Source organism: Arachis stenosperma, chromosome 1 (genome assembly GCF_014773155.1).
Source record: "Arachis stenosperma cultivar V10309 chromosome 1, arast.V10309.gnm1.PFL2, whole genome shotgun sequence".
NCBI lineage: Eukaryota > Viridiplantae > Streptophyta > Magnoliopsida > Fabales > Fabaceae > Arachis > Arachis stenosperma.
Window position 1 is genome coordinate 627,524 of NC_080377.1, and position 26,222 is coordinate 653,745.

Genomic DNA, 26,222 nt, shown 5'->3' on the forward strand with positions numbered 1-26,222 from the left:
CAAATTTACCACTAAAAATCCGATGGTAAGGTGTTTGTTGTTGTCTAAACGCCGTATTTTACTAAATTTTATTATTGTCGAAATTTTTCAACGAAAAATCCGACGCTAATAAAATTAATTTTCGTGCCTCTATTTACCATCAAATTTAGTTACAGAATTTTAAATTTAATAGTAACTTATTCGAGGGACAAATTTTCACTTGTAACCATCGATAACGCCAATCGCTAAATCCGTCGATATTCAGCACATATTTTGTAATACAGACAAAAACACCTCAAGTTAAGGGGTTTTTTGTGATAATTAGTGGAAGCAAAATTTTTGAAAATTAATATAAATCTTTTTTGTTTTGAAAATTAACTAATTTAAATATTTTGTTTATTAAAGAAAAAAGTCTATTATATATACATGTCCTTCTTTCTTTCTTTTAGAACTATTTTATAGTTTATCCCTATAGTGAAATCTAAGGTAAATTTAGCTGGCTTTAAACATTTTGTACATCCAAAAAACATTAACGTGGATTTGCCGTTACCGTGTTTAATACACTAATGTTAATGTATATTACAAAAAAAGTGGGTGGACATGGAAAATTCATAAGTTACGACTTATCTGGTTTGTTACATTATTGATAACAATAACAATTAATTAATCAATAAACTTCGTGGTTAACATCAAAGAAACGTCACAACTCATAAACAAAACAAACCTATTACTGATTGATTGTGAACTAGGCATAGGCAGGCATGTCTTATTTTCAAAATTTGTAGTTTTATTGTTCCCAGTTATCACCATCCCCTTCGTAATGTTGACCCAAATATCAGTTACGAATGCAATGCACTCAGATTGTTCCTTCAATTAAAAAAGAATCATATAATATTACTATAGAGCTACAAGCCTACAATCAACTTGAATATATTTATTTTGCTCGTTTGTCTCATCCAATCAAAAGAAATCGAAATTATTGATTTCTCTCTGTAAACAAAATCCTCAAGCACAAAGATACTGACACAATCAGACAAGGAAAATGGCTATAATTGTGTAAGTCTTACAAAAGTTTATTAATGTTGTTTCTTTCAAAGGGTTAATCTTCAAAATAATGTTTTAGAAATCATGCATAAATTTTATTTACTTTTGAAAGACATTAACATTCATAGAGTTGGTCGTTCCATTAATTTATTGTTAATATATTACGATTATTACTGATGTACATTGTGCAAGGTAAAAATTATCAAATAATATCGCTTTTTTAACATGAATAATGTTAAAAAATAATAATATAAAATCATTTTATTTAATTTAATATCTATAATTATATGTTTATTATATTTAAAAATATTTATTTATTTCAATAATAATTAAGAAATAAAAAACAAAGCACTAAAAAAAGCCAAAGAAAAAAGTTATCCGTTCCTAAACTATAACTCTCAAACATTTTTGTTTAATATATTATGTAATATTTAATAGTGACACAAAAAAAATTAATGGAACTACTAAATTAAGTCATATTTATATTATGTACGCTTTTGTTAGATAAACAATAATTTTTATAAATAATGTGAACAATGAGTTCTAGAATTAACTCAATAAAGTTAAAAAACATTTCACTTTTAAATTAACTCCTAAACTTTAATATTAGGACAACCATCTGCACACTTAGTGAACTGAACATTCAGCTATTATTAACTGTGCATAAATAAATCGAATCAAAAGAAATAACTATTCAATTAAAAACAATGAATATAATTATCTACATACCTATTGAGTTGAACATCCAAGATATTCATTGTTTACATTGTTTAATATTCTCATTGTTTACCTATACTTTTCTTATTATTTAAAAGAGGAATGTCCAATGAACAATTTATTTTTGTATCCAAATTCAACAAAGTATTTTTCTTTTTTTTTTTTATGTGTATTCTCATTTTTCTTCAATTGACTTTTTATTGTATCAATAAGCTATTTTATTGTATCAATAAGCTATTGGATGAACTTAGTTACAAAATTAACTTGGTGGGTAGACTAAGGACTAATTTATTGTGAATTTGAGTTATATTTTAAGAGTTTGTGGCTAGCCAATAAATTGCTAGGATTCTAATATTTACTTAAGTGGACAAGTGAGCTGACTACTTGATCAACCCACATTAATTACCAAAATTCTAATTAGTTAAGGTCTAACTTGACTAAACATCCTAAGTATAGAAATAATTCATAGGTCTTCTTTTCATTCTTTTAAAAATTAACATTCTAACTAATTATACTTAGGTTAGTAAGAATACTCCATAAACAAATAAAAAAAATAATTACTATTTAGATATATTATACATATTATTTTATTTAATTTTTAGTAAAAAATAATTATCAAAATAATTAAATACGATATAATATAATATAATAATAGATAAAGTATATTTTGTTTTTAAAGTTTGCTAAAAATTTTAAAATTATCTATAAATTCTATTTTATTTTAATTTTATCCTAAAACCTTTCAGTTTGGATAAAAAATACACTTGACGATTAATTTTTAAAAAATTTAGGACTAATTTAATAACAATTTTACTGGAGTATTTTTTTAATACAAGCAAATTAGACATAATTATCATGTATTATTGTTGGATTAGTCCTAAATTTTTTGAAAATTTAGCTGTGAGGATATATTTTATGTAAATCGAAAACTTATGGAATAAAATTAAAACAAAATAAAATTTAAAAATATTTTTAAAATATTTGACAAATTATAAAAAAATGCTTTGCTTTATAATAATTAAATATTTTTATAATAATATAATTAATATTTTATAAAAAAACGCACACAGAGTGTATATATATATATATATATATATATATATATATATATATATATATATATATATATATATATATATATATATATATATATATATATATATATATATATATATATATATATATATATAATAGTTGACTTTAATTGTGTATATAACATGAGTTGTAAATTAATAGCAGCTGAAATATTTAAAAGAATTTAACTAAAAGTACTTTTAAGATTTAGTTGAAAAAATTATTTAAGACTAAATAAAATCCAAAATTTTAATATATTTATTAGAATAAAAATTTAAATATTTTTATTCATAATAATTCTAAAATTTTTATAAGGTAATTTATATAAATAAGTTGTTTGTCCCTCAAATTTACGCAATTACATTGTTTTAAATATGAAGACGCAAATACATTGCTTCATATATTTATAGAAATCGCTACTATCAGTAGCGATTTACTGAAACAAATAATTCACTATAACCAGCAGCGAATTACATGTGAATGAAAAAACACAAAAATCGTTAGACAGTTTATTTGAAACAATATAATTTATGTCTATAAATATATAAAACAATTTCTTTGTGTCTTCATATTTAAAATAATATAATTACCTAAATTTAAACAAACAATTTATTTATGTAAATTATTTTTTTTTTACGCATAATTACCTAAATCCTATTTTAAATAGTAGAAATTTAGGGTAAAAAACCATAATAAGCCAACTGGCTCAGAAAATTACGTAAATACGCCAAAGCAAAAATCGTTACAGCAATAAGCCAGATCGTATTTTTATATAATTCGAACCAGGTTGGTTCGAACTCTATTTGTTAGTAAATCGAACCAGGTTGGTTCGAATTATGGTTTTTTTTTGTTAGTAATTCGAACCAGCCTGGTTCGAATTAGTAATGAAGGTAATTCGAACCAAGGTGGTTCGAATTATAGAGAGAGAATGTCTGCATGTAATTCGAACCAGGCTGGTTCGAATTACACCAATCATAGTTCGAACCAGGCCGGTTCGAACTATGTGTGAGACTGACTAAGCTGTGTATCTATGGACGAGGCATAGCCGAATCAGCCAAAGCGATGCGGCCTATGTCGCCAACCCGGACACAGTTCAATAAGAGAAAATAAACGCTAAACTGTTTCAAGATTCATTGATCATACAAAATCAATGTCCCAGAACACAAATTAAAAAAAAAACATAGATAAACAGACTATAACATAACAAAAAAAGTACAAACCAGGATCATACATGATTGAACTTTAAAGAAAAAATACATAATTAAAAAAGCCATATTCATTACTACTCGCAACAATCAAACTAAAAGTCATGTGCACTAATGTAAATAATACTGACACTAACAACATGGGATATAATCTAAATAACTCTAAGACTAGCAAGATGCGCACTAATGTAGATAATGCTAACACTAACAACATGCATACTAATGGTGTCCTGTCTGAGACGAGCCTGCAACCTGTGGGCAACTACGTCGCGTGTGTCCAGGTTGGCGACATAGGCCGCACCTCTTTGGCCGATTCGGATCCGCCTCGTCCATGTTCGTCCGTATCCTAGTGGATCTAGGACGACCCTCTCTGGCACGCCTCATGGCAGGGTCTGGAATCACTGTGGGCCCGTCGTAAGGTGGCCAGAAGCCCTCCGGGATGGGAGGTGTGAATCCCATCCGATACACATTGAAGACCGAGCTAATCTGATAGACGCTGTGAACGTAAGAGGTCCAGGTGACCCGTGAGTATGCACAGCACGCAAGTGCGTGCTGACACGGGAAATGAAGAGCCTGGAAGTACCCGCAGTCACATGTCCGAGAGGCAAGTGATACTCTGTAAGTACCCAAGGAGAAAGAACCAGTCGGAGTAGTCTCTGCTACAGTGAACTCGGAGTTATCCCGGTCATACAGCGTCACCGTGAAGCACCTGGCCGTCTTCATGTTGGCCTCAATACACTTCACCAAATGCTGACTGAATTGTTGTCCTGTTCCCATCTGGGCCTCAGCCTCTCTCCCCTTGCGAACAAACAGTTCCGCAAGCCTACAATATGTTGCCTTCACCAGGGATGCTACAGGGAGATTTCTGACCCCCTTCAGGATAGAGTTCACACACTCGGAGATGTTCGTCGTCATGTGACCGAATCTCCGCCCCTCATCACGATGCTGAGTCCACAACGAGTAATCAATCCGGTTCGCCCACTCACACATCGCCGGATCTTCAGATCGCAGGATATCAAACCAGTAATCAAATTCAACCTCGGTCTTCGCATACGCCGCGTTCACTAGTAGCCTCCTAGCGTCTTTGCCCTTGAAGGTTAGGGCAAAATTAGCCGCTACGTGTCGTATGCAGAATGCACGGTACGCAGATGGCGGTAGCCAACCGCCGTCAGGGGCCTCAAGCGCAGCCTTGATGCCGTTGTGCCTGTCCGATATAACCAGCAGACCGGGCTGCGGGGTCACGTGCTGTCGAAGGTGTGAGAGAAAGAATGTCCAGGATTCCGCATTCTCACCCTCTACTAGTGCGAATGCCACAGGTAGAATGTTGGAGTTCCCATCCTGTGCAATCGCGATGAGCAACGTTCCCCCATACTTCCCATACAAATGTGTGCCGTCAATGCTGATTAGCGGCTTGCAATGACGGAAAGCCTCGATGCAGGGCGGGAAAGTCCAGAAAAGTCTGTGGAAGTACGCTTGAGATTCGTCCACCTGTCGTCCAACTCGAACCGGGCTCGTCTTCAGGACCACAACACTCCCAGGCATCGTCAGCTGGACACCCAAGACCCACCTAGGCAGGTCGTTGTAGGACTCATCCCAGTCACCGTATATGAGGGCAATAGATTTCTGCTTCGCCATCCAAACCCTCCGGTAAGTCGGCCTAAAACCAAAGTGCGCTGCCGTGGCGTTCAGGAGCACCTTGATGCTCACGGATGCATCGGCCCTAACCATTGGCATAATGAAAGCCGAAATCACATGATAATCCAAACTCCTGTGGTCACTAGAGATGGATGTGGCCAGGCAAGTGTGAGGTCCATTGTACCGTTTGACCTCCCAGATGCCCTTGCGCTTCCGGAGACTCAGTCGAATCAACCATGTGCACCCATTCCCAAACTCGGAACACTTGCCCACATACCGGCGGTGATCGGACTCCACCACCTTGTACTGTACCCTCGCCGGATGCTGTAAGTCTTCACACTTAAAAGGGCCTCATCTTTATCCTGGAATTGCTGACCAACCTGGAACTCTGTCAGACCAGTACTCCCTTCCGCATCTCTAGCTCCGAATCCAACAGCGTGCCCTAAAACCCCTCATGTCTCATGGCGTCCAAGTCCAATGAGGAAAAATGTGGTGGATACTGCTGTGTGCCAGAGCTAGAACCACCTACCTCCAATGCAGGCCCAGTCGCTCCAATATCATCAGCGCTATCATCGTCAATCATATCCGGCTCGACGTCATCCTCGTCTTCATCGTCCAAAAAACCGTCTCCTACGCCAACAGGTGCAACTCCCACTAAATCGTTCGGCAAATTTTCCCTTTCCACTACCTCGTCGCCTTCGGTGGCATTGAGGTCAACAGCGAAAGATGGGGAGGCGACATGTTGGACCACTGGTTCGTACACAGGGACGGACGAGGAAGCAACGGCAGGCCGGGAACTAGAACCTGCTGCATTCGCTATAGTGTTCGTATTCCTGTTCGAACCGCCGGAGCTGGATACAACATCAACCAGCCGGGCCAACAACTCTGGTGTCCTCACCTCCGGAAACTGCCGCCGACAGAGAAACATTACTTGCAAGTCCGCATCATTATTAATCGTGAAGCAATCATACTTCACCGTATTCTGTAGCACCGTGACTGGAATGCGATAGAAAAACTTCTTTATCCGCTTCGCACCCTCCAGACCAAGCTTCATTAGTACAGTGCTAACAAGGTCATCGTAACTCGTCGTAGATGTTATGACAATACATAGAGGATTCTTATCCGTGAACTTTACTCCGGAACGAGTTTTTCTATTAACAGATCCTCTGTGGTGCACCAAAACAACAAAACTCTCCTCACTAGCCATCCTACTCCCTCTAATGAGAGTAACTCACGTTTGGAACCATATATATACAGTCAGTCTCACACATAGTTCGAACCGGCCTGGTTCGAACTATGATTGGTGTAATTCGAACCAGCCTGGTTCGAATTACATGCAGACATTCTCTCTCTATAATTCGAACCACCTTGGTTCGAATTACCTTCATTACTAATTCGAACCAGGCTGGTTCGAATTACTAACAAAAAAAACCATAATTCGAACCAACCTGGTTCGATTTACTAACAAATAGAGTTCGAACCAACCTGGTTCGAATTATATAAAAATACGATCTGGTTTATTGCTGTAACGATTTTTGCTTTGGCGTATTTACGTAATTTTCTGAGCCAGTTGGCTTATTATGGTTTTTTACCCAGAAATTTACTCCATTGGACTTTGGGATTGGAGAGGGTTTGGACTTTCAGCTTTGTGGTTTTTGCCCCCATTGAACAGATAACACATAACAGCTTTTACAAGGTAGCAGATTGTTTGACTTTTTGCCATGACTTCAGCCCGTGAGCCCCACCACCCAACATAGACAAAGGGAACCTCAATTCTTAAATTACTATTATTATTATTATTATTATTATTATTATTAATTAATTAATTAACTAATCATTAATAACGGAGGCAAAATCAGAAATTGATTTTAATATCACTGAGACCATTTGGCGTTTGCGAGAGTCAATGTCCCCTTCTCCTTTGTTGTTAAGCAACGGTTGAAACATAGTGGAGGCAGTGTTTTCGATCAAAGGGAGAGAGAGAGAGAGAGAGAGAGAGAGAGAGCACAGAACGGGGGTTATGCTTTAATTGAAATTTCTATTTTTTCTTTTAATTCTTACTTTTGTCATCTTTTTTCTTTTTTATTTATTTTCTTTGCTGTTTCCTTCACCTTTTGGATTTCAATTTCAATTTAGAGAAGAAAATCCAACTGTGGAAGATACGAACCTACTTATCAATTATCATACCGCTATGTTTTATATTTACTTCTCTTTAGTAAAAGAGCATTTCATGTTTTGAGGCGCTTTGCTTTAATTATGCTGCTCTGAAATTACTGAGAGAGAGAGAGAGAGAGAGAGAGAGAGAGAGAGAGAGAGAGAGTTCCTGGTGGAGTGTCTCTCGCTCCTAATTGAAGCTCCAAAGTTACTGTTACTTGTCCTAGGATTCTTCTTCAAACCCATTTCTCATTATTTTTTGGTTGGGGAGAGTTTCTTCTCTTGTATATGTGAGAGTTGCTCTGCAAAGTTTTGGGATCTGGATTTCTAGGGTTTGAGAGTTATGAGCTTTTGACTTTTTCTCTCTCCATCTTCGGCATCACACTTTCCTTTTGTATGAAGTTGGGTATTGAAACCTATTCCAGGTAAAATGAACTGTTTTTTCTTTATTACTTTCCTTTTTCCCCGTTTTTTTTTTTTCATTTTTTTCTTCTTGGTGATTGGTGTTCACTTTTCACTGGAAATGGTGAGCTGAGTTGTTTGTTCATTCTCTCAAAAATCACACCTTTCAGGATTTCGATCGTTGGGGAAATCCAGGGTTGTGGTCTTCGTGGAATTAGGGAGTTTTAGCTTAATTTGTTACTGGTCGATGGGCTGAACTTTACTTCTTGTCTGTGTTGTGTTCGTTCAACTGACTCAATTCAAGCTTCCTGGTTCTCTCATCTGAAATTGATTTTTGAGAGCAGTGGAAGGTATCATGCATCTCTCACTATGGAAGCCCATTTCCCACTGTGCTTCTCTGCTCTTGGACAAGAAGAGCAGGAGGAAAGATGATGATTCCGTGGTCGAGATAAGGAGGAACCCATCAATGCTTCAGAAGCTGCAAGAGAACAAGCTTAGGGAAGCTCTTGAAGAAGCTTCTGAAGATGGATCACTCTTCAAATCTCAAGACATAGAGCCAGAGACTGTTGCCAACCAGGATGAAAGCCTTGGGAGATCCCGTTCCCTCGCCAGGCTGCACGCCCAGCGGGAGTTCCTTCGCGCCACTGCCCTTGCCACTGATCGCACTTATGAATCCGAGGAGGAAATTCCCTCCTTACAAGAAGCATTTTCGAAGTTCCTCACTATGTACCCCAAGTACTCATCGTCAGAGAAAGTTGATCAGTTGAGGTCTGATGAGTATTCACATTTGGCACCTAAGGTGTGCCTTGATTACTGTGGCTTTGGTCTCTTCTCTTTTGTTCAGACTATTCACTACTGGGACTCTTCTACATTTAGCTTGTCTGAGATAACTGCAAATTTGAGTAACCATGCACTTTATGGTGGTGCTGACAAAGGAACAGTTGAACATGATATAAAGGTTAGAATCATGGATTATCTGAATATTCCTGAGAATGAATATGGCCTTGTTTTTACTGTTAGTAGAGGGTCAGCTTTTAAATTGCTGGCTGAATCATACCCTTTCCATACAAACAAGAAATTGTTGACCATGTTCGACCATGAGAGCCAGTCAGTTGCTTGGATGGCTCAGTGTGCCAGGGAGAAAGGTGCCAAAGTATGTAGTGCATGGTTTAAGTGGCCAACCCTCAAACTATGCTCTACCGATTTGAGAAAACAGATTTCTAGCAAAAAGAAGAGGAAGAAGGATTCAGCTACCGGTCTGTTTGTGTTCCCAGTTCAGTCCAGAGTAACTGGTTCTAAGTATTCGTACCAATGGATGGCCTTGGCACAGCAGAATAACTGGCATGTCTTGCTTGATGCTGGATCATTGGGGCCTAAGGACATGGATTCACTTGGGTTGTCCCTATTCCGGCCAGATTTTATAGTTACATCATTTTACAGGGTGTTTGGGTATGATCCAACAGGTTTTGGATGTCTTCTGATCAAGAAATCAGTTATGGCAAGCCTGCAGAATCAGTCTGGGAGTACTGGCTCTGGAATGGTTAAGATTACTCCCGAATTTCCAATATATTTGGGTGATTCAGTTGATGGATTGGATGGATTGGCTGGTATTGAGGATGAGGAAGTCATTGCTGCTGGTGATAAGACTTCTGAAACTCGTCAGGGCTCTCAATTACCTGCCTTTTCTGGTGCATTTACGTCTGCTCAGGTCAGAGATGTATTTGAGACTGAAATGGATCAAGACAGCTCGGAAAGAGATGGAACTAGCACTATATTTGAAGAGACTGAAAGCATATCTGTTGGGGAGGTGATGAAGAGTCCTGTCTTCAGTGAGGATGAGTCATCGGAAAATTCATTTTGGATTGATTTGGGTCAGAGTCCAGTTGGGTCTGATGGTGTTGGTCATTTAAATAAACCGAGGATGTCTTCTCCCTTACCATCCATGTGGTTTAATGGGAGGAAGGCCCAGAAGCAACATTCTCCAAAACCAACATCCAAGAAATATGGAAGTCCTATGTATGATGACAGAGAGGTAAATCTAGGTCTTCATGATGATCGCCATGTATTGTCATTTGATGCTGCTGTCCTAATGTCACAAGAGCTAGACCGGGTCAAAGAAGTTCCGGAAGAAGAGCAGGATGAATCTAGTCACTATTCTAGAAATGGTAATTCATCAGACCATTTAGAAGCCAATGGAATATTGGAAGAACCTGGAACCAGTGAAGCAGCTCAAAATGGATCTGTTGCTTTGAAAGGATCCTGGCTCAATCAGCATCAAAGCTTCGAGAACAGCTCTACGTCTGAAATATGTGCTGATGTTAAAGAAAGTGCCATAAGAAGGGAAACTGAAGGTGAATTCAGGTTATTGGGTAGGAGAGAAGGGAATCGGTATGGTGGTGGCAGGTTTTTTGGTTTGGAAGAGAATGAACATACCAGCAGGGGAAGAAGAGTATCATTTAGCATGGAGGATAATCGTAAAGAGTACCTAAACCAGACCCTAGAGCCAGGGGACATATCTGCAGCTAGCTTGGATGATGAAGAGGCTGTCACAAGTGATGGAGAGTATGGTGATGAGGAGGGTTGGGGCAGGAGGGAACCAGAGATAGTATGCCGGCATATAGATCATGTTAATATGCTTGGTCTCAACAAAACTACATCCAGGCTTCGGTTTTTGATAAATTGGCTTGTGACCTCCTTATTGCAGCTAAAGTTACCTGTTTCTGATGGGGATGAAAAAGTGAATCTTGTCCACATCTATGGCCCTAAAATAAAATATGAGAGGGGTGCAGCTGTGGCTTTCAATGTCAGAGACAGAAGCAAGGGGCTGATCAATCCAGAGATTGTCCAAAAGCTTGCTGAGAATGAAGGGATCTCTCTTGGTATTGGTTTTCTCAGTCATATAAGGATCCTTGATGGCTCAAGACAGCAGCGGGTATCCCTGAATCTTGAAGATACAACTCTTTGCAGGCCGATGGAGAATGGTCGACGTGATGGAAAAGGCAGCTTTGTAAGGCTTGAAGTTGTGACAGCTTCACTGGGCTTTTTAACCAACTTTGAAGATGTGTATAAATTGTGGGCTTTTGTGGCTAAGTTTCTTAACCCGGCATTTATCAGGGAAGGTGGTCTTCCAACTGTTGAAGAAGGGTATGAGACATAAGTTAGCAGTGACTTTATCAGATTCAGGAAACTGAAATTGAACCTGAAACATCTTTTATTTGAAGATCCCAACCGGGAGCAGCAGCTGGAAAAATGAATGTGATCATTTGTATGCTCTGTCAAAATGGACAGATGTTCATCTCTGCGTCGAAGTCAGATGTGGCAAGCAGGTGGATTTCTTGATTTATGTTTCTTGTTGCTTAGATTTTTCATTTTTCTGTCCCCTTTTTTTTAGCTTCTTGTAGAGTTGGCCTTATCAGATTTGTTACATATTGGGGAGCCATGGTGTTGTTTGAAGCAATATTTTATGGGTAGAATCTCTATTGTTTAAAAACTGTTCTTCTGTTGCATACTCAACTTTTGTAAAAAGGGTAGTGTTCATTTTATGCTATAGTTACAGATCATCAATTTTGGTGCTTTCTTTGTTGGTCTTATATTTCATTATTTGTGGTAATCTATTGCATACTCAACTTTTGTAAAAAGGGTAATGTACATTTTATGCTATTGTTACAGATCATCCATTTTGGTGCTTTCTTTGTTGGGCCTATATTTGTGCTAAGTAGAAGAATCGAAACATTGAATTTGACTGGTAGATTATATTATAGAAATAAATCCAGAATGAGCTTATTGTGGCTGCTGATTGTTGGTAGACATTGTCTAACTGTTTGGTATTGTTGGAAATCTATTCTTTAATCCATCAGTATAATGGTGGAAAATGCTAGTTTGTTGTGGGTAGGAAATGCTAGTGTAATGGTAGGAAATTAAGTCTAGTCTCATATTTTGGATCCTTCAAATATTCTAATATAAGGCATAGCTTTTTATGGAACAACAAAAAGTCAATAGTTAAGTAATCTATAATGCCTAATTGCATGTCTCTCTTATGTCTTTCTCAATCAGATAATTAATTAATATATTATTGGCCATTTATAACCGTCGGATAATTGGTGCTTCAAATGATTGGATATTTACTATTTAGTATTATTGGCGATGTATAACTTTTGGATCATTGGTTCAAATGATTTTCTTTCTGAGTAACAGTTAGTTTATTTATTTTATTATTTTCTTAAAATTATTGGCACTCTGTAAGTTTGTATTTAATTTAATTGGGCACCTCAACGCTCAACCACCGAAGCTTCAAGAATGCATCTTTTGGCTTTTTCTGTAATTGATGCACCTTTTAATCTTTTGCTCTTGGTCATAGTAATTGCATTTTTCTCAAGAAAAAAACACTCTAACTACGTTTCTTGTTCCCGCATGATGTGTTTTTTTCTGCTTTTTATGTAGTTTATGTATCATTGCCAAAATAGTTTATATATTTTGTGGAGCTTTTTTTTTTGTTATTTCTTATGAGTGAAAGTTATCATCATGGTTGGGCCTCACCTACTAAGTATTGTTTCATAAAGGCCAATTGTCAACACCAAAAAAGATAAATACACAGACAGATAAAGGACTATTGTCAAAGATTACATTATGCATTTATGCTGTTTTTCCAACCAGCAATTGACAAATCATTGAGCGATACTCTTCAATTGGAATGAACAAATTGTTGGGTTTGGCATGAACTGCATTTGGCATCGAAGCCAACTCCTGAGACGTGACGTGACATGTGTGAAAAAAATAAAAGGAAGGAACGTGGAGAAAAAGAAAGGCCTTTGGCATCATCCCTCGAGTGTTCCACTGTAAATGATATATGCGAGATAGGGTGCGGCAACGGGAGGTAGGGGTTGGTTTTTGCTCTACCCGACCCCGTCTTGCTCTACAAAAATTTGCATCGAACCCGTCCCGCCTCTATCCGCAGATAGTAAAATCTTAAATCCTAACCCGTCCGGTCTTTATCCGCCCCTATAATTATTAAATCTAACAAATAAAATTAAATTTTAAAAATTATATAATTATTGTTTACATACATAACATAAATTAAAATAAAAATTTAAATATGATACAAATTATTAATTATTATATATATATTACATATATTATATATTAAAAATATATATATTTATATATACCGAGACGAATAGGGGCAGGTTTAACCTAAACTCGACTCGGTTCCATTCCGCCCAAGAACTCGCCCCATTAAAACCCGCTCCGGTGTGAGGCCAGGTAATTATCCGCCCCAAATATGTAGGGGCGGGTGGGTACCCGCGGATTTGGGTAGTGTTATCACCCCTAAATTGCGAGACATTAATACGAAGAGAATTTGGTAAAGATTGTTGGTGCTAATAAAAAAAATTATCATGACAATAATGAAGAGTGATTGACAGCAATGGCTAATAAGCTACGGTTTTACTATAAGAAGATCAATTATCAAGAAGCGGCAAGGAAAACATTCAGAATACACAGCCTGCACATTTGAGTGTTATTATACTTTTTCATTGGGATTCAATTTGACATATTTAATTTTATTTTTGGAAGTTTTATAGTTAAAATTTTGAATCTTTGTCATTAATTTTGTTTGGTCTTGGCATTTTGGTTTGTCTTGATTTGTGAAACTCGGAATTATGGCTTCATTAGTCTTGAGGCAAAACATGTTTGGTTCATTTGTTATTGGTCTTGGTCCTTGAATTGGTACTTGTAATCTTGGTGGTTGATATAGTAAAATTTTGTCATTATTATGGTGGAGACTAGATATAAATCTAATTGCATTTTGAGATTAAATCAAAATACATACTAGTGTCACTTTCTCTACTCTTTCATCTTTAATCTTTTGTTATTGCAAGAGACTAAGAAAAAAATTTCTACTAGTTCAATAACACATTTCAAGTTTGAAAAGAGTGTCTTGATTCAAATCTTTTTCTCAAGGCCTATAAAACCTATAATTGGCATCAGAGCTTAGGCTATGGGAATCAAGGTTAATAGCTTAGAGAAAAATCCATGACGATCAATCTAGTCTCTTTCAACCTAATTGAAGGACAATCCTACCATCGTCTATCTTATTTCAATGGAACCAACTACTTTTACTAAAAGGAGAGAATGAGAATCTTCATTCAAGCAACATATTATAATCTCTAGAAGATTTTCATGAATGGGCTTAATATTCCAACAAAACTAACACCTAAAGGACAAATAGTTTTCAAGGAAGATAGAGAATGGATAGAATATGAGAAGAAAAAGTCTTATTCAAATGTTAAGGCAGAAAATATAATGCATTGCGCCATAAGTTTCGAAGAATATAGAAGAGTCTCTCGATGTAAGACGACAAAGAAAATATGAGAGAAACTTCAATTAACTCGTGAAGGAACAAACAAAATGAGAGAAGCTAGAACTGATATGCTAATGAAAAAATATGAATTATTCTGCATAAAAGAGGAAGAGTCCATAGACGAGATATTTGTGAGATTCTCAATCATAATAATAGTCTCGATGCAATGGAAAAATAATTCACTGAAAAAGAGCTAATTAGAAAAATTATGAGAAGTCTCACCAAGACAAAAAGCTACTACGTACAGAAAGGAAATAATCTTAACAAAATTTCTTATGATGAGTTGAAAGGGATTTACTAGAATACGAGACTACTCATTTGAAGACAAAATTTTTTTAAAAAAAAGGTGTTACTCTAAAGTTAAAGATTGAAGCTGAATCTGATGATGATCTACCCAGTGACGATGAGATCGTATTTTTTGCAAAGAAGTTGAAAGGGATTTCGAGACACATGCAAAAAAATAGGTTTTTCATCATCCAAAGAGGACAAGAAAGAAAACAACAAATTCAATTGTCACCACTACAAATAACTAGAACACTTCAAATTCGAATGCCCTTTGCTAAAAGAAAAGAAGACAATCCTGATGGCCTCTTGGAAAAACTTAGAAAATTACTCATCCAAAGATGACGAGGAAGAACAAAAAGCACATATTTGTCTCATGGCTAGGGACAAAGAACCCATTGAAGAGGTTTTTTTAGTATCCAAAAAGAAAGAAAGACATGTTGTATATGGACAGCGAATATTCACGGTATATAACAAAAAACTCTGCATTCTTCATCAAATTTAATGAATGTGACGGTTGCTTTGTTATTTTTGGTGATAATGGTAAGGCTAACATAATTGCTACCAAAAAGGTTGGTAAAGATTTTTCAATTTTTATAGACAATGTTCTTTTAGTTGATGATCTAAATTAAAGCATAATTTAATAAGTATTAGTCAATTACGTGATTTTGGCTATTTAGTTTCTTTTAATCGTTTTGAATACAATGTTGTAAATGAAAAAACTAAATCTGTTTTATTTACAGCCAAAAAGTGTGATAATGTATATAATCTCAACCTAGATGATTTGAAAAAACAAAATGTACAATATTTCACTTCTTTTTATTCTAAAAAATAGATTTGCCATAAAATATTGGAATATGTCAGCATGTTTCAAATTTTGAAACTGATTAAAAAAAATTTAGTTAGAGGTCTTTCTAACATCAAGTTTGATGAAGACATTATTTGTGATATTTGTCAAATGAGTAAACAAATAAAAATCTCTTTTAAAGTTAAGGAAGATATCTCAACTAAAAAAATTTTAGATAGAGACAATCATAGTTGTAAAAATCGGATCGGATCAACCGGTTCGACTAAAAAATCAGTGAACTAAATTCCCAACTAGTCCGGTCCAATCTCAGGACTGTTTAAGAACGAAAACCGGTAAAAACTGGTCAAAGCCAATGAAAACCGGTCAATATCGATACAAATCGACAAAAAACCGATCCAAGCGAACTGCTCGAGAGAAAATTTCAAAATTGATGAAGATGTGGTTTAAACCTAGGTCCTCCTTATTACTGCATGCTCCCCTTGCCACTAAGCTATGTTATTCCTTGTTATTTTATATGCTAATTATTAATTATACAGTAAAAATGCACAATAATTTTTTAAATATTATTTTAATTTTATACTCACTTTTATTTAAATTAATTATATTTTTTATTATTTATAATTATTAATATAAATTTTGTTAAACATGTATAAATAAAAATATCAAATATTTGTATTAATTATAATACAATTATCTTTTTATGATTATATGGTATTTATTAATATTATTTTTTAATAAATACATATTGTATATAACAATATAATAAATATAAATTAATTAGTTAGTTGTTAAAATAAAAAATAGTTACTTTAATATAAAAATAAAATTAAAATTTTTTTATTATGATAAAATACTAGAAGTTATATACTTATTTAATAATAATCAGATTATAATTTGTTGATATTTGATTATTTTTAAAATATTAGTGAAGATATGTATTTGAAATTTTAATTTTAGATTTTTGACTATTTTATATATATTTTTTAGATGGGACTAGTTCTGTCAGTTTAACCAATGACTTATCGATTAAACCAATAAACTAGTAAACTAGTTGCCTGACTAGTTCAACCACGATTCGATTCTGACAACTATGGAAACAATTATATCTTTAAATTATTTTCTCGTTTATTTCTTTGATAAACATATTTCCTCTTTAATTACCTTCGATATTCAAATTCTTATTAATAATATACCTTCATCTGTAATAAAAAAATTTATTGCTGGAGATCTTTAATTCAGTGTGATGGATGCCTCTGTTATTTACCATCTCCAATTCTTTTCTAGTGCCACCAAACTATTTGTAAATGATAGATAGCATTTGAAAGATTCATGAAGAGAGGGTGGGCTTCCATTCCACAATGCTTATGGAAAGACTTCCTTTAAATTCCTACGTGCAAATCCAAGGTTCAATAGCACTTTACCATCATAATGCACAAGACTCTTAACAATTACTTTGACTTTGAGAATCTCTAATCTCTCGTTGATGGTGGTGGTGATACCGACGTTGTTGTTAACATAATTCAGTTCAAGTATCTCATTAAGGCCATTCATTTTGACTTATCCCATGTCATTGAGGAAGCTCTCTCTATGTTGTTTAAGACATGTTTATTAGAAGACTTACTGATGGTGGATGCATGAATAGGTTGCAGCAATCTTTTTTTTTTTTGGATTATAGATAAGGGTCACTCTCCAATACAGATCAAAGTTAATATAAATATACAGAGATTCGTTATTTGGTTGACGCGTGTACTGTCTTTGCAAAATGGAGCAGGCTTTTACCAGCAATTGTCTCCCTAATCCACGGCTTGATGGTGAAGCCAAATGTGACTCACCCCTCTGTGTGTTGGTCTCTATAAGGCTCCGTTTGTTTCTAAGAACAGGACAAGATAAGACACTATGGACAGAGACATAAGATTTTGTGTTTTTATATTCTGTTTGGTGATAAATTAAAACAAATTATTAAAATTCAATTTATTCTCATTTTTTTCATTAAAAAAATTTGAGATGAAAAATATAACAATAAAAAATATAATTATAAAAAATTAACAAGAATAATAATAATAAAAAAGTTATGTCCCTTACTAGTGTTTCTGTGTCTTTCTTATCAGGATGGACACAAAATACACTAATTTAATATCTCTGAACACATTGTTTCTATACATATCTTCTCTGCCAAACACAATTTTATATTTCAGTGTCCCTATCTCAGTGTGTCCTGTCTCTGCAAATAAACGGACGAATTGGTAAGTTGGTGAGTTTGGGTTATGGGTCTCTTTGTTCGTTCGTTTTTGGGCCATGGGGATAGTCTGAAAAAAGGTGTTGGGTTGGGGAGGAGAATAATTGATGAAGTTACTGTCTGTGGATTAAGCAGAACCGCCAGCATCGTCGTCGTTCTCTGCAGGAACTCTTCTTCTCCCTCCTACATGGATACGCACCAGAGCTTTCTGTGTTGGAGGAGACCATACCGACTTGGAGCATCATCGAAAGACTCATCTTTTGTCATGTTCAACTTTGGCATTTCTGGCCTCGCCGCGCAGAAGGTGAGAACATTTAGCAAATGCGGAACAGATTTGGTGGCAATGGAAACTAAATCAGAGCTGCTCCTTCCAATTGTTTTTCCTTTTTTTATGTCAAAACAAATTTTTTTTTTTGGTTAACATGTCAAACAAATTTTTACATTCCGTGTTCTTCCAATTAGGGCCACGTATATAGGAGCCCAATATTATCTTTTATTGGAATCATACAAAATAGTTGTCTCATTAATTCATGCAGCCCACCTATTATTTTCCTTAAGCAACCCAATAACAACTAATTATATTTATACATCTTTCATTTTACGGAAAATGAGAACCAAAAAAACCAAAAAGACTTGTCAATCCTCAGCGCCATTCCCTCAACACCGCTTCTACACATTTCAATACACTTGCTGCCCTTATGCTTACACGACTTGTAAGCATACCATGCTGATAAAGGGAATCAGCACCACAGAATTTTCTACAATTTTTACCTTTTGAAGCGTTTGAAGTGCCTTAATAATTTTATGTGATGTGTTTTCCAACTAATGACAATGTGATTCTTTACAGTTCGTAGTATTTACACAAAAAGGCCGAAGGATAATTCATGAATCAAGTATTTAAAAGGTGGTGACTGCATCTACACATCATGTTACTTTGAGAAAACAGAAATATATTCAGTTATTTAGATTGATGCCCAAATTGAGATTATGTGATTTTTGGAGTTCATTTTTAATAAAAATATAAAACCAAAAAGCATGAGAAATTCAAGTACACGGAACTAAATAGGTTTTCCCTCTTTCCTACTAATTTTATAACCAAAATATATCATATGTCATTCTCTCATTTTAATTAAAATCAAATCTTTTCTTCTAAAATTAAAGAGTTCTTCCTTCCTCCCTCTTCTTTTATCTATCCCTTTCATTTTTTTAACCACTCTATCTCTTTTATATGTAGTTATCAATGACTAATTACAAATTTGACAATCAAAATGTGCAACATAACATTCTTTATTAAAATTAAAATTGGAATATTAAAATTAAAATTGAAATATAACTATATTATATATTATATTATATTATATTATATATTACTATCTAATTTAATAACAAAATGTGTCACACGACACTCTCATTAAACTTAGGAGAAAATATTTTCCTCTAAAATTAATAAATTCTCTTTTTAAATTCTCTCATTTACCTCTCCCTTTTTTATTTCTCTCTACTCTTCTCACTCTATATATAATTTATTATATATTTATATATTATCGTCTAATTTAATAACCAAATGTGTCACATCACATTTTCTTATTAAAATTAAGAAAAAATATTTTTCTCCAAAATTAATAAACCCCCTTCTTAAATTCTCTCTTCTATCTCTCTCCCTTTTTCTACTTCTCTCTATTCATCCCACTCTATATATAATTTATAATTTATATTTTATATTAATAATTTAAGAAATCAAAATTTGTCACCCAATATTTTTTTAATTATAATTAAAATAAAATTTTTTCTTTCAAAATTAACAAACTTTCTCCTTGTTCATTTTATTCGAGGCTAGTTCATTTTATTGTCTCTGTTCTTGTTCTTAGCTTGGACGAGTGTTGCTGATTTTGTAATCATGTGCGGGGTTGTTTAAAGAATATATGAAGTTTTGTCTCTAACGGTAAATACAAAAAATAAGTTGGGACAATTCTGTAAATATTTAAGGCATCAAATGTAACTCTAAAAAATATGCATCAAATACTTTGTCCTCGTAAGTATATAACATTGGTGATAAATGAGGAAGGAAAAGAAAAAGAATAACTACTGACCTCTACTAAGTAGTTAGGTTTATAAAGTTGGTCCATCTCCTCTGACTCTTTCTTATGCATCATTTCCGACTTCCCTGAACTTCAAAACATGTATTCGATCAACCTGAATCCCTGGCATTCCAAATGCTGGTCCGTTCTTCCATTCCTGAGGAATTGAAGTTGCCGTGAGATGTGACATCCAAATTCCAAATAGCCCATAAATTGTTTTCAATAACAAAAACAATTGGCAATTTCCATGAAGCTTCCATGTTAAGGCATTTTTAGAACTGTCCATTATTACAAGTTCTAGCTCCAGCAAACACCAATGTCACATGAGCAGAATCTGCCTATTTCAGCCACTAGCCAACTACCTCTATACTTACAGGAGAATGCTGCACGGCTTCTCCAGTAGTCCAGTATCCACGGGAACACCTTCACTGATGCAAGTAGGCCCATCAATCAAATTACGCTAGTCAAGAAGACAAGACCATCTGCCTTGAGCCACATTGTCCTCTGCAGCACCTTGTGGCCTTTCCAAAGTGCTCACTCTTCATGTTGCATGTTGGGGCACCCTTACTGAGGACAGCTTGCCCTAAGACGTCCAAATGTCTCCCTCTCATGATTCTGAAATTGCCTTTGCTGAGCTGAAGGCCATCAAGCTGACTACATTTTGTTCTGCATTATAATGACTTCATGCATCTTTGCAATTAAATCATAAGCGTGTCTGCACTCCACAGATAGAGTTTAAACCCATTTTCAACTAAAAATGAAGCTGATCCAACATAGGGGACAAAAACATGCATTAAGATGCTCTTGGATTGGCTCGTATCTTCCTAATTAAGTAGTTCTCCAAACCAATGCCAGCATCCACTATTCTAGTATGACCTGTTATTTCAATCTTGAGAACTTGCTCCAAAACATCTCTGCTCCTCACACCATCGTCCACTTCACATATTAAAGGTATTATGATCACCCAGGTATCCATATGAGGAGCTTCCCCATGCTCAAGCGATTTGGTTAGAACTCCACAAGCTTCCTCAATCTTACCAACATTGCAGAAACCCTTTACTAGGCCATGAATAACAGCAAAATGCGGAGAAAAACCTTTAGACAGCATCTCCTTCATGTAGTTATTTGCCTCATCAAGCATTCCTTTGTCACATAACCCACCAACCAAAGTTCGATATGACACAACATTAGGCAAGCACCCATTGTTCTGCATATCAGCAATAACTTTACAGGCATCATGGGCGCGCCCCTCCCTGCAGAACCCCAATATAACAGTATTATAATGAACTATGTCAGGATTGCACCCTTTGATCTTCATCCTACAAAGAAGCTTGTAAGCTTCTCAAAGCTTCTTCTTCCTACACAAACTGTTCAACAAAGTGGTGTAAGTCAAAGTGTCAGGAACAAACCCTTTGTTCAACATGTCCTCCAACAAATCCACAGCTCCATTCACTTGACTCTTCCTACACATCGCCTGCATCAGAATCCGGTAACACTCAATATCAGGAACAATATCTCTCTTAAACATTTTGTTGAACAGGTGGTAGGCAATGCTAATATCTCCATTCAAACAGAAAGCCCGCATGAGAATTTTGTAGGACTGAGTATTGGGTGACACACCGTGCCTATGAGCATCCCTGAAGAGATCGAATGCAGGTCGAACAAAGTTGCGGTGGGATACAAGAATCTCAAGAATGCGGTTGAGGTGTTTGGGCAAAGGTTTGAAACCGTATTGAAGCATAGTGTAGAAGGTTTTGAGGGCCTTATCGGGTAAATCAGCTTCACCATAGACTCTGATCAAGTAGGAGAACAGGGTAGGGGTGATTGGGTAGGATTCGGATTTGAGGCGGCGAACAAGGTCATCGACAAGGGAGAATTGCCTTGAGCGGCCCAATTTGAGGATGAGAATGAGGTAGGTAGAGTAAGAATGGCGAAAGTTGGGATGGCGAGAGGCGCATTCGAAGATTTCTTTGGCAAGAAGAGGGTCCGACTGGGAAGCTATGAGCTTCTGGACTCTAGATGGAGACCCAATTGGGGAATTGGAGCGAGAAGAATAGAAAGATTGTTGGTTTGGGTTTTGTGAAAAATTGAAGGAGATGATGCGATGGGAAGACAGGGTGATTAGGGTCTTGATGGAGCGGAGAAATGATCTGTGCAGACTCGGTGAGGTCATGGTGGTGGCTCAAGAAGGTGAGCAGGCGAGGGCAAGTCAATGCTAATTGTGGGTGTATATTCGTGGTTAGTGTCCTTTGTTTCTGTTGAGGAGATATGGACAGTGGGTGTTCGACTGTTCGCAACGCGGTTTGGTTTGATGTTTAGGAAAAAAAATCCGATCCAATCGTAAAAAAATTAATTGGTTTGGTTTGGTTTGATTTTTTTCTAGGCCAACCAAACTGAATTGAAATTGATTGATTTGATTCGATTTTTTGGTTTTTCACCATGACCTTCATCAACTCCACCTTCTGTTTCACCAATGCTGTCACTTTACTATTATCAAATTGCAGAAATATCACACAAAAAATAAAATAAGAACACTAGAACAGAGAACACTAAACTAAAATTAGAACTGCACAAATTAAAATTAGAACAACACTAAAATTAAAACAGCATAATTTGAAACCTCAAACCACGAATTAAAATTAAATAATTGAAAAACAGCAACCACAAAAGTTAAATGAGAGAACGTTAATAAGGTCGAAATAGTGTTTCTTCGACCTTGTTTAATAGAAGACCTTAACATTCAACAAAGCATGATTTGCTTTGATTAGTGTCACTAACAAATAACAACGTACTAACACAATCACAATTAAAAACATAGTTATCAAAACCAAACCAGCAATCGATCGAGTTAGAGTACTTGGTTAATAGGTTACTAATTCAACCGTTAGATAACTGGTTAAGCTGGTCATAATTAAATAATTATATATGATTTATTTTTTTCTCATAATAAGTTATTTTTCTTTTATTGCTTTTAACATTGAATACCACTGAACTACTTTAGATGTCTACCTGGTCAACAAAGTATAAAGTATAAACTAAAGAGTGCATATAAATGTTAACAAGATTTTTAAATCAATATTTTAGAGCCATACAAAAAATACAACTGAGATCAGTTCAGGAGACAAAACACAAAACTCCAATGCACATCTTTAAGTATTTATTACTATAAAAGGTTGTGAGAATCGAATCTGTCAAGTGACGGATTCAATGATTCAGTAGTACAACCGAGATTGAATCATAGTTGAATCAATTTAATTAAATATACAATCAAATTATTAAAAATTTAATATATAAGTTCAAATATCCAAATTCTATTATTTCTAAACTAATAAAATTTAAAGTGTAATTTGACATAATATCTTATACATATTTTATCATTAAAAATTCACAAAATAGAACATTTCTAAATAATTTCTAAGTTCTAATTAAGTAATCAGCAACAATACTTATCAATCAACAACAAAAATTTAGAATAAAAAATTTTCAACAATAAAAAATATAAACCTACACAAAAACTCAAAACATCAGCAACTAAACTCAAAAAATTTCAACAGACTTCTAATAAGTATTCAACAAAAAAAAAACTGAGAATCCAAAAACAGAAAACTCAGCCTCCAAAGCCAGAAAATCAGAAAAATTAAGCAAAAAATCTAAACCAAGCATCCAAACTAAATTCAGAATAACATTAGTAACAACCCCAATTCAGAATACAAAATTAACAACAACCATTCAAACCAACCATCAACCCCAATTCAGAACCCCATCAACAAGATTAACTCAGACAAATTAACTCAGCAAAAAAATTCAACAGAGTCATTCAAATCAACCATCAACTATTATTTCAGAAAATCAGCAACAACAAAAATTGAAGCGTGCTTACCGGCGACGAAGGAGGAAGGAAAGTGAGCTCGGACAGATAGAGGGGGGGCTCGAAGACAGAGGCTTGATGACGAGGACAGAGAAGACGAGTTCAGGGCCGACGACGGAGACTGGCTTGACGACGACGATGGAGACTGCGACGCCAACAACTCCGAGCAGACCTTCTGGCGACGTCGAGGAGAGAGGATCCAGGAGGCGAGGGCCGATCAGACCTTCGAGAGGCGACGACGGCAACCGCTGTCTGTCACCGCCGGCGGCGAAAGTGGTGGCGTTCTGATAGGGTTTAGCATGGGCAGGTGAATTGTGAGAGAGAGATAAGGGGGGTTTTCGTTGGTGAAGTGTGACTTATGAGAGAGAAGGCGTGTTCTGTTTTTGTTTTTTAGTAATTCAGAAAATCGAAAATCTTCGGTTTGGAATACCTTTGAATAGAATTCTCAAAAGAAAATAATTTTTTAGTTTGGCGTGTTATTTTTGTTGTGATGAAGATGCATAGGCTTTGTTTGAATATAGAAAAAAAATAGAAGAAAATAAAATAAAAAAAATAGAATTATTTATATATTGTTTGGATAAAAAAAAATAAATGAAAAAAAAATTGAGAGAAATATTTTTTTTATTTGGATAAAAAAAATGAAAAAAAAATCATAATAGTATAAATTATACATTAATATTCTTATTTATATTATATGTAAATTATAATTTATTAATGATAAGGGATAAATATATAATTTTATTTATATTTGTCACATTTTCCTCATTTTCATCTTATTTGTAAAGAGAAAATATTTTAGTGAATTCTACACTAATTTTTTTTTTTACTCTATTTTCTCTTCTCATTCAAATAATAAAAAACTTACTTTTTTATCTATTTTTTTTCTTCTATTTTTTTTTTCAAATTCCCTCAATCCAAACATAATGCTTATTAACATTATGTTTGATGGTTAATGAAAAATGAGAGGAAAGAAAATGAGAGAAAAAAATGAGAGAAAAAGTGAATTTTTTTATATGTTGTTTGGATGAAGAGAAAATGGAAGAAAAGAAAATAAAAAGAAAAATTTCTATTGTTTGGATATAAAGAAAAGTAAGAAGAAAGAAAAATTATCATGAAGTAAAATTACTTTATTACCCTTTCATATATTAATTTCACATAGAGTCTGAGTTAGGAATTTTGCTTTTTGTTGTTAGAAGGATAAAATCATATGAGCCCTATGCCAATTTTTTGGCTTTTCACTCATTTTTTTCTTTGTTCCAAATAATAAAAAATGAGCTTTTCCACCCATTTTCTTCTCTTTTATTTTTCTTCCTTTTAAAATCATTTAAACCAAACAATGTGTAATACTTGAGCAGTTAATTTTTTCAAGTAAAAAGTTCGGACTATTAAAGAAAACTGAAATTAATTTTTTGTATCTATAAATAGAAAATCTGATATAAGGTATAACACACAATAATAAAATAATTCCCTCCCTCTTTTATATTGGCAAAACACCTTTTTTCCTTTCTTTTATATACTTTAATATATTAGTAATATATATATATATATATATATATATATATATATATATATATATATATGAATTATATCTATTATATTAAGATATTAATTGTGGTGAATATTACTACTAGAGTTATTTAAATATATTTTTTTATTTTATATTGATTACTTCTTCCTTATTTATTTATTTATCTATTTATTTTACAAGACGTTATCAGCACGAAATTCTGATCAAATTTTAGAAAGACCCAAGTAATAAATTTTTATTATATTAAAACTCTCTCATCTTGAATTTAATGCTCTTGATATATCTGAAAACAAATATTTATTATGGATACTAGATGCTGAAATCCATCTTGATTCAATGGATAAAGCCAAAGTCATGATCTTCTTTCGTCGTCATCTTAACGAAGGATTGAAAAATGAATATCTCACATTAAAAGATCTTATATATTTGTGGAAAGACCTTGAAGAAAGGTATAATCATCAAAAGACAGTGATATTTCATCAAATCCGATATAAATTGGCGCACTTGCGTCTACAGAATTTTAAATCTATAAATGAATATAATTCAACAATGTTTCGAATCACCTCACGAATGAAATTATGTGGGAAAAAGATAACTGATAATGACATGCATGTTAGAGAAAACTTTTTCGACCTTCCTTGCCTCGAATGTGCTCCTGCAGCAGCAGTATCGAGAAAAAAAATTTAAAAAATATTCTGAGTTAATTTCTTGTCTTCTTGTTGTTGAATGCAACAATGAGTTACTTTTAAAAAATCATGAAGTGCGTGCTGCTGGCACTGTCCCATTTCCTGGAGCAAATGCGACAAATCATTACCTCATAAGAGGTAAATGGCAAGGTTTTAGTAACAAGAAAA

At 34.6% G+C, this 26,222-nt stretch overlaps 3 protein-coding genes across 3 annotated transcripts; 1 reads left to right on the top strand and 2 right to left on the bottom strand.

Moving 5' to 3' along the window:
- Nucleotides 1–4,238: 4,238 nt before the first annotated feature.
- On the bottom strand, nt 4,239–6,861 carry LOC130964812 (uncharacterized). The gene is made up of 2 exons (XM_057889903.1): nt 6,184–6,861; nt 4,239–5,978 (listed from the first exon to the last, which is right to left on the bottom strand). The coding sequence occupies exons 1-2, from the start codon at nt 6,859–6,861 to the stop codon at nt 4,239–4,241; spliced, it is 2,418 nt and encodes an 805-aa protein (XP_057745886.1).
- Nucleotides 6,862–7,556: 695 nt separating this feature from the next.
- Nucleotides 7,557–11,774, top strand: LOC130964324 (uncharacterized). The gene is made up of 2 exons (XM_057889870.1): nt 7,557–8,233; nt 8,381–11,774. The coding sequence occupies exon 2, from the start codon at nt 8,566–8,568 to the stop codon at nt 11,365–11,367; it is 2,802 nt and encodes a 933-aa protein (XP_057745853.1). The 5' UTR covers nt 7,557–8,233; nt 8,381–8,565; the 3' UTR covers nt 11,368–11,774.
- Nucleotides 11,775–17,585: 5,811 nt separating this feature from the next.
- LOC130966648 (pentatricopeptide repeat-containing protein At4g01400, mitochondrial-like) lies at nt 17,586–24,253 on the bottom strand. The gene is given in 2 exon segments (XM_057891468.1): nt 17,586–22,459; nt 23,853–24,253. A coding segment is annotated over 1 exon segment (1,380 nt). The 5' UTR covers nt 22,146–22,459; nt 23,853–24,253; the 3' UTR covers nt 17,586–20,765.
- Nucleotides 24,254–26,222: the final 1,969 nt, after the last annotated feature.

What these genes read in the sequence shown, in the direction of transcription:
- LOC130964324 (XM_057889870.1), top strand. Translation starts at nt 8,566, where the DNA reads ATGCATCTCTCACTATGGAAGCCCATTTCCCACTGTGCTTCTCTGCTC.
- LOC130964812 (XM_057889903.1), bottom strand. Translation starts at nt 6,861, where the DNA reads ATGGCTAGTGAGGAGAGTTTTGTTGTTTTGGTGCACCACAGAGGATCT. An exon ending in CGACTGGGCCTGCATTGGAG is followed by an intron (nt 5,979 to 6,183) that starts GTAGGTGGTTCT and finishes GAAGACTTACAG; the next exon opens with CATCCGGCGAGGGTACAGTA.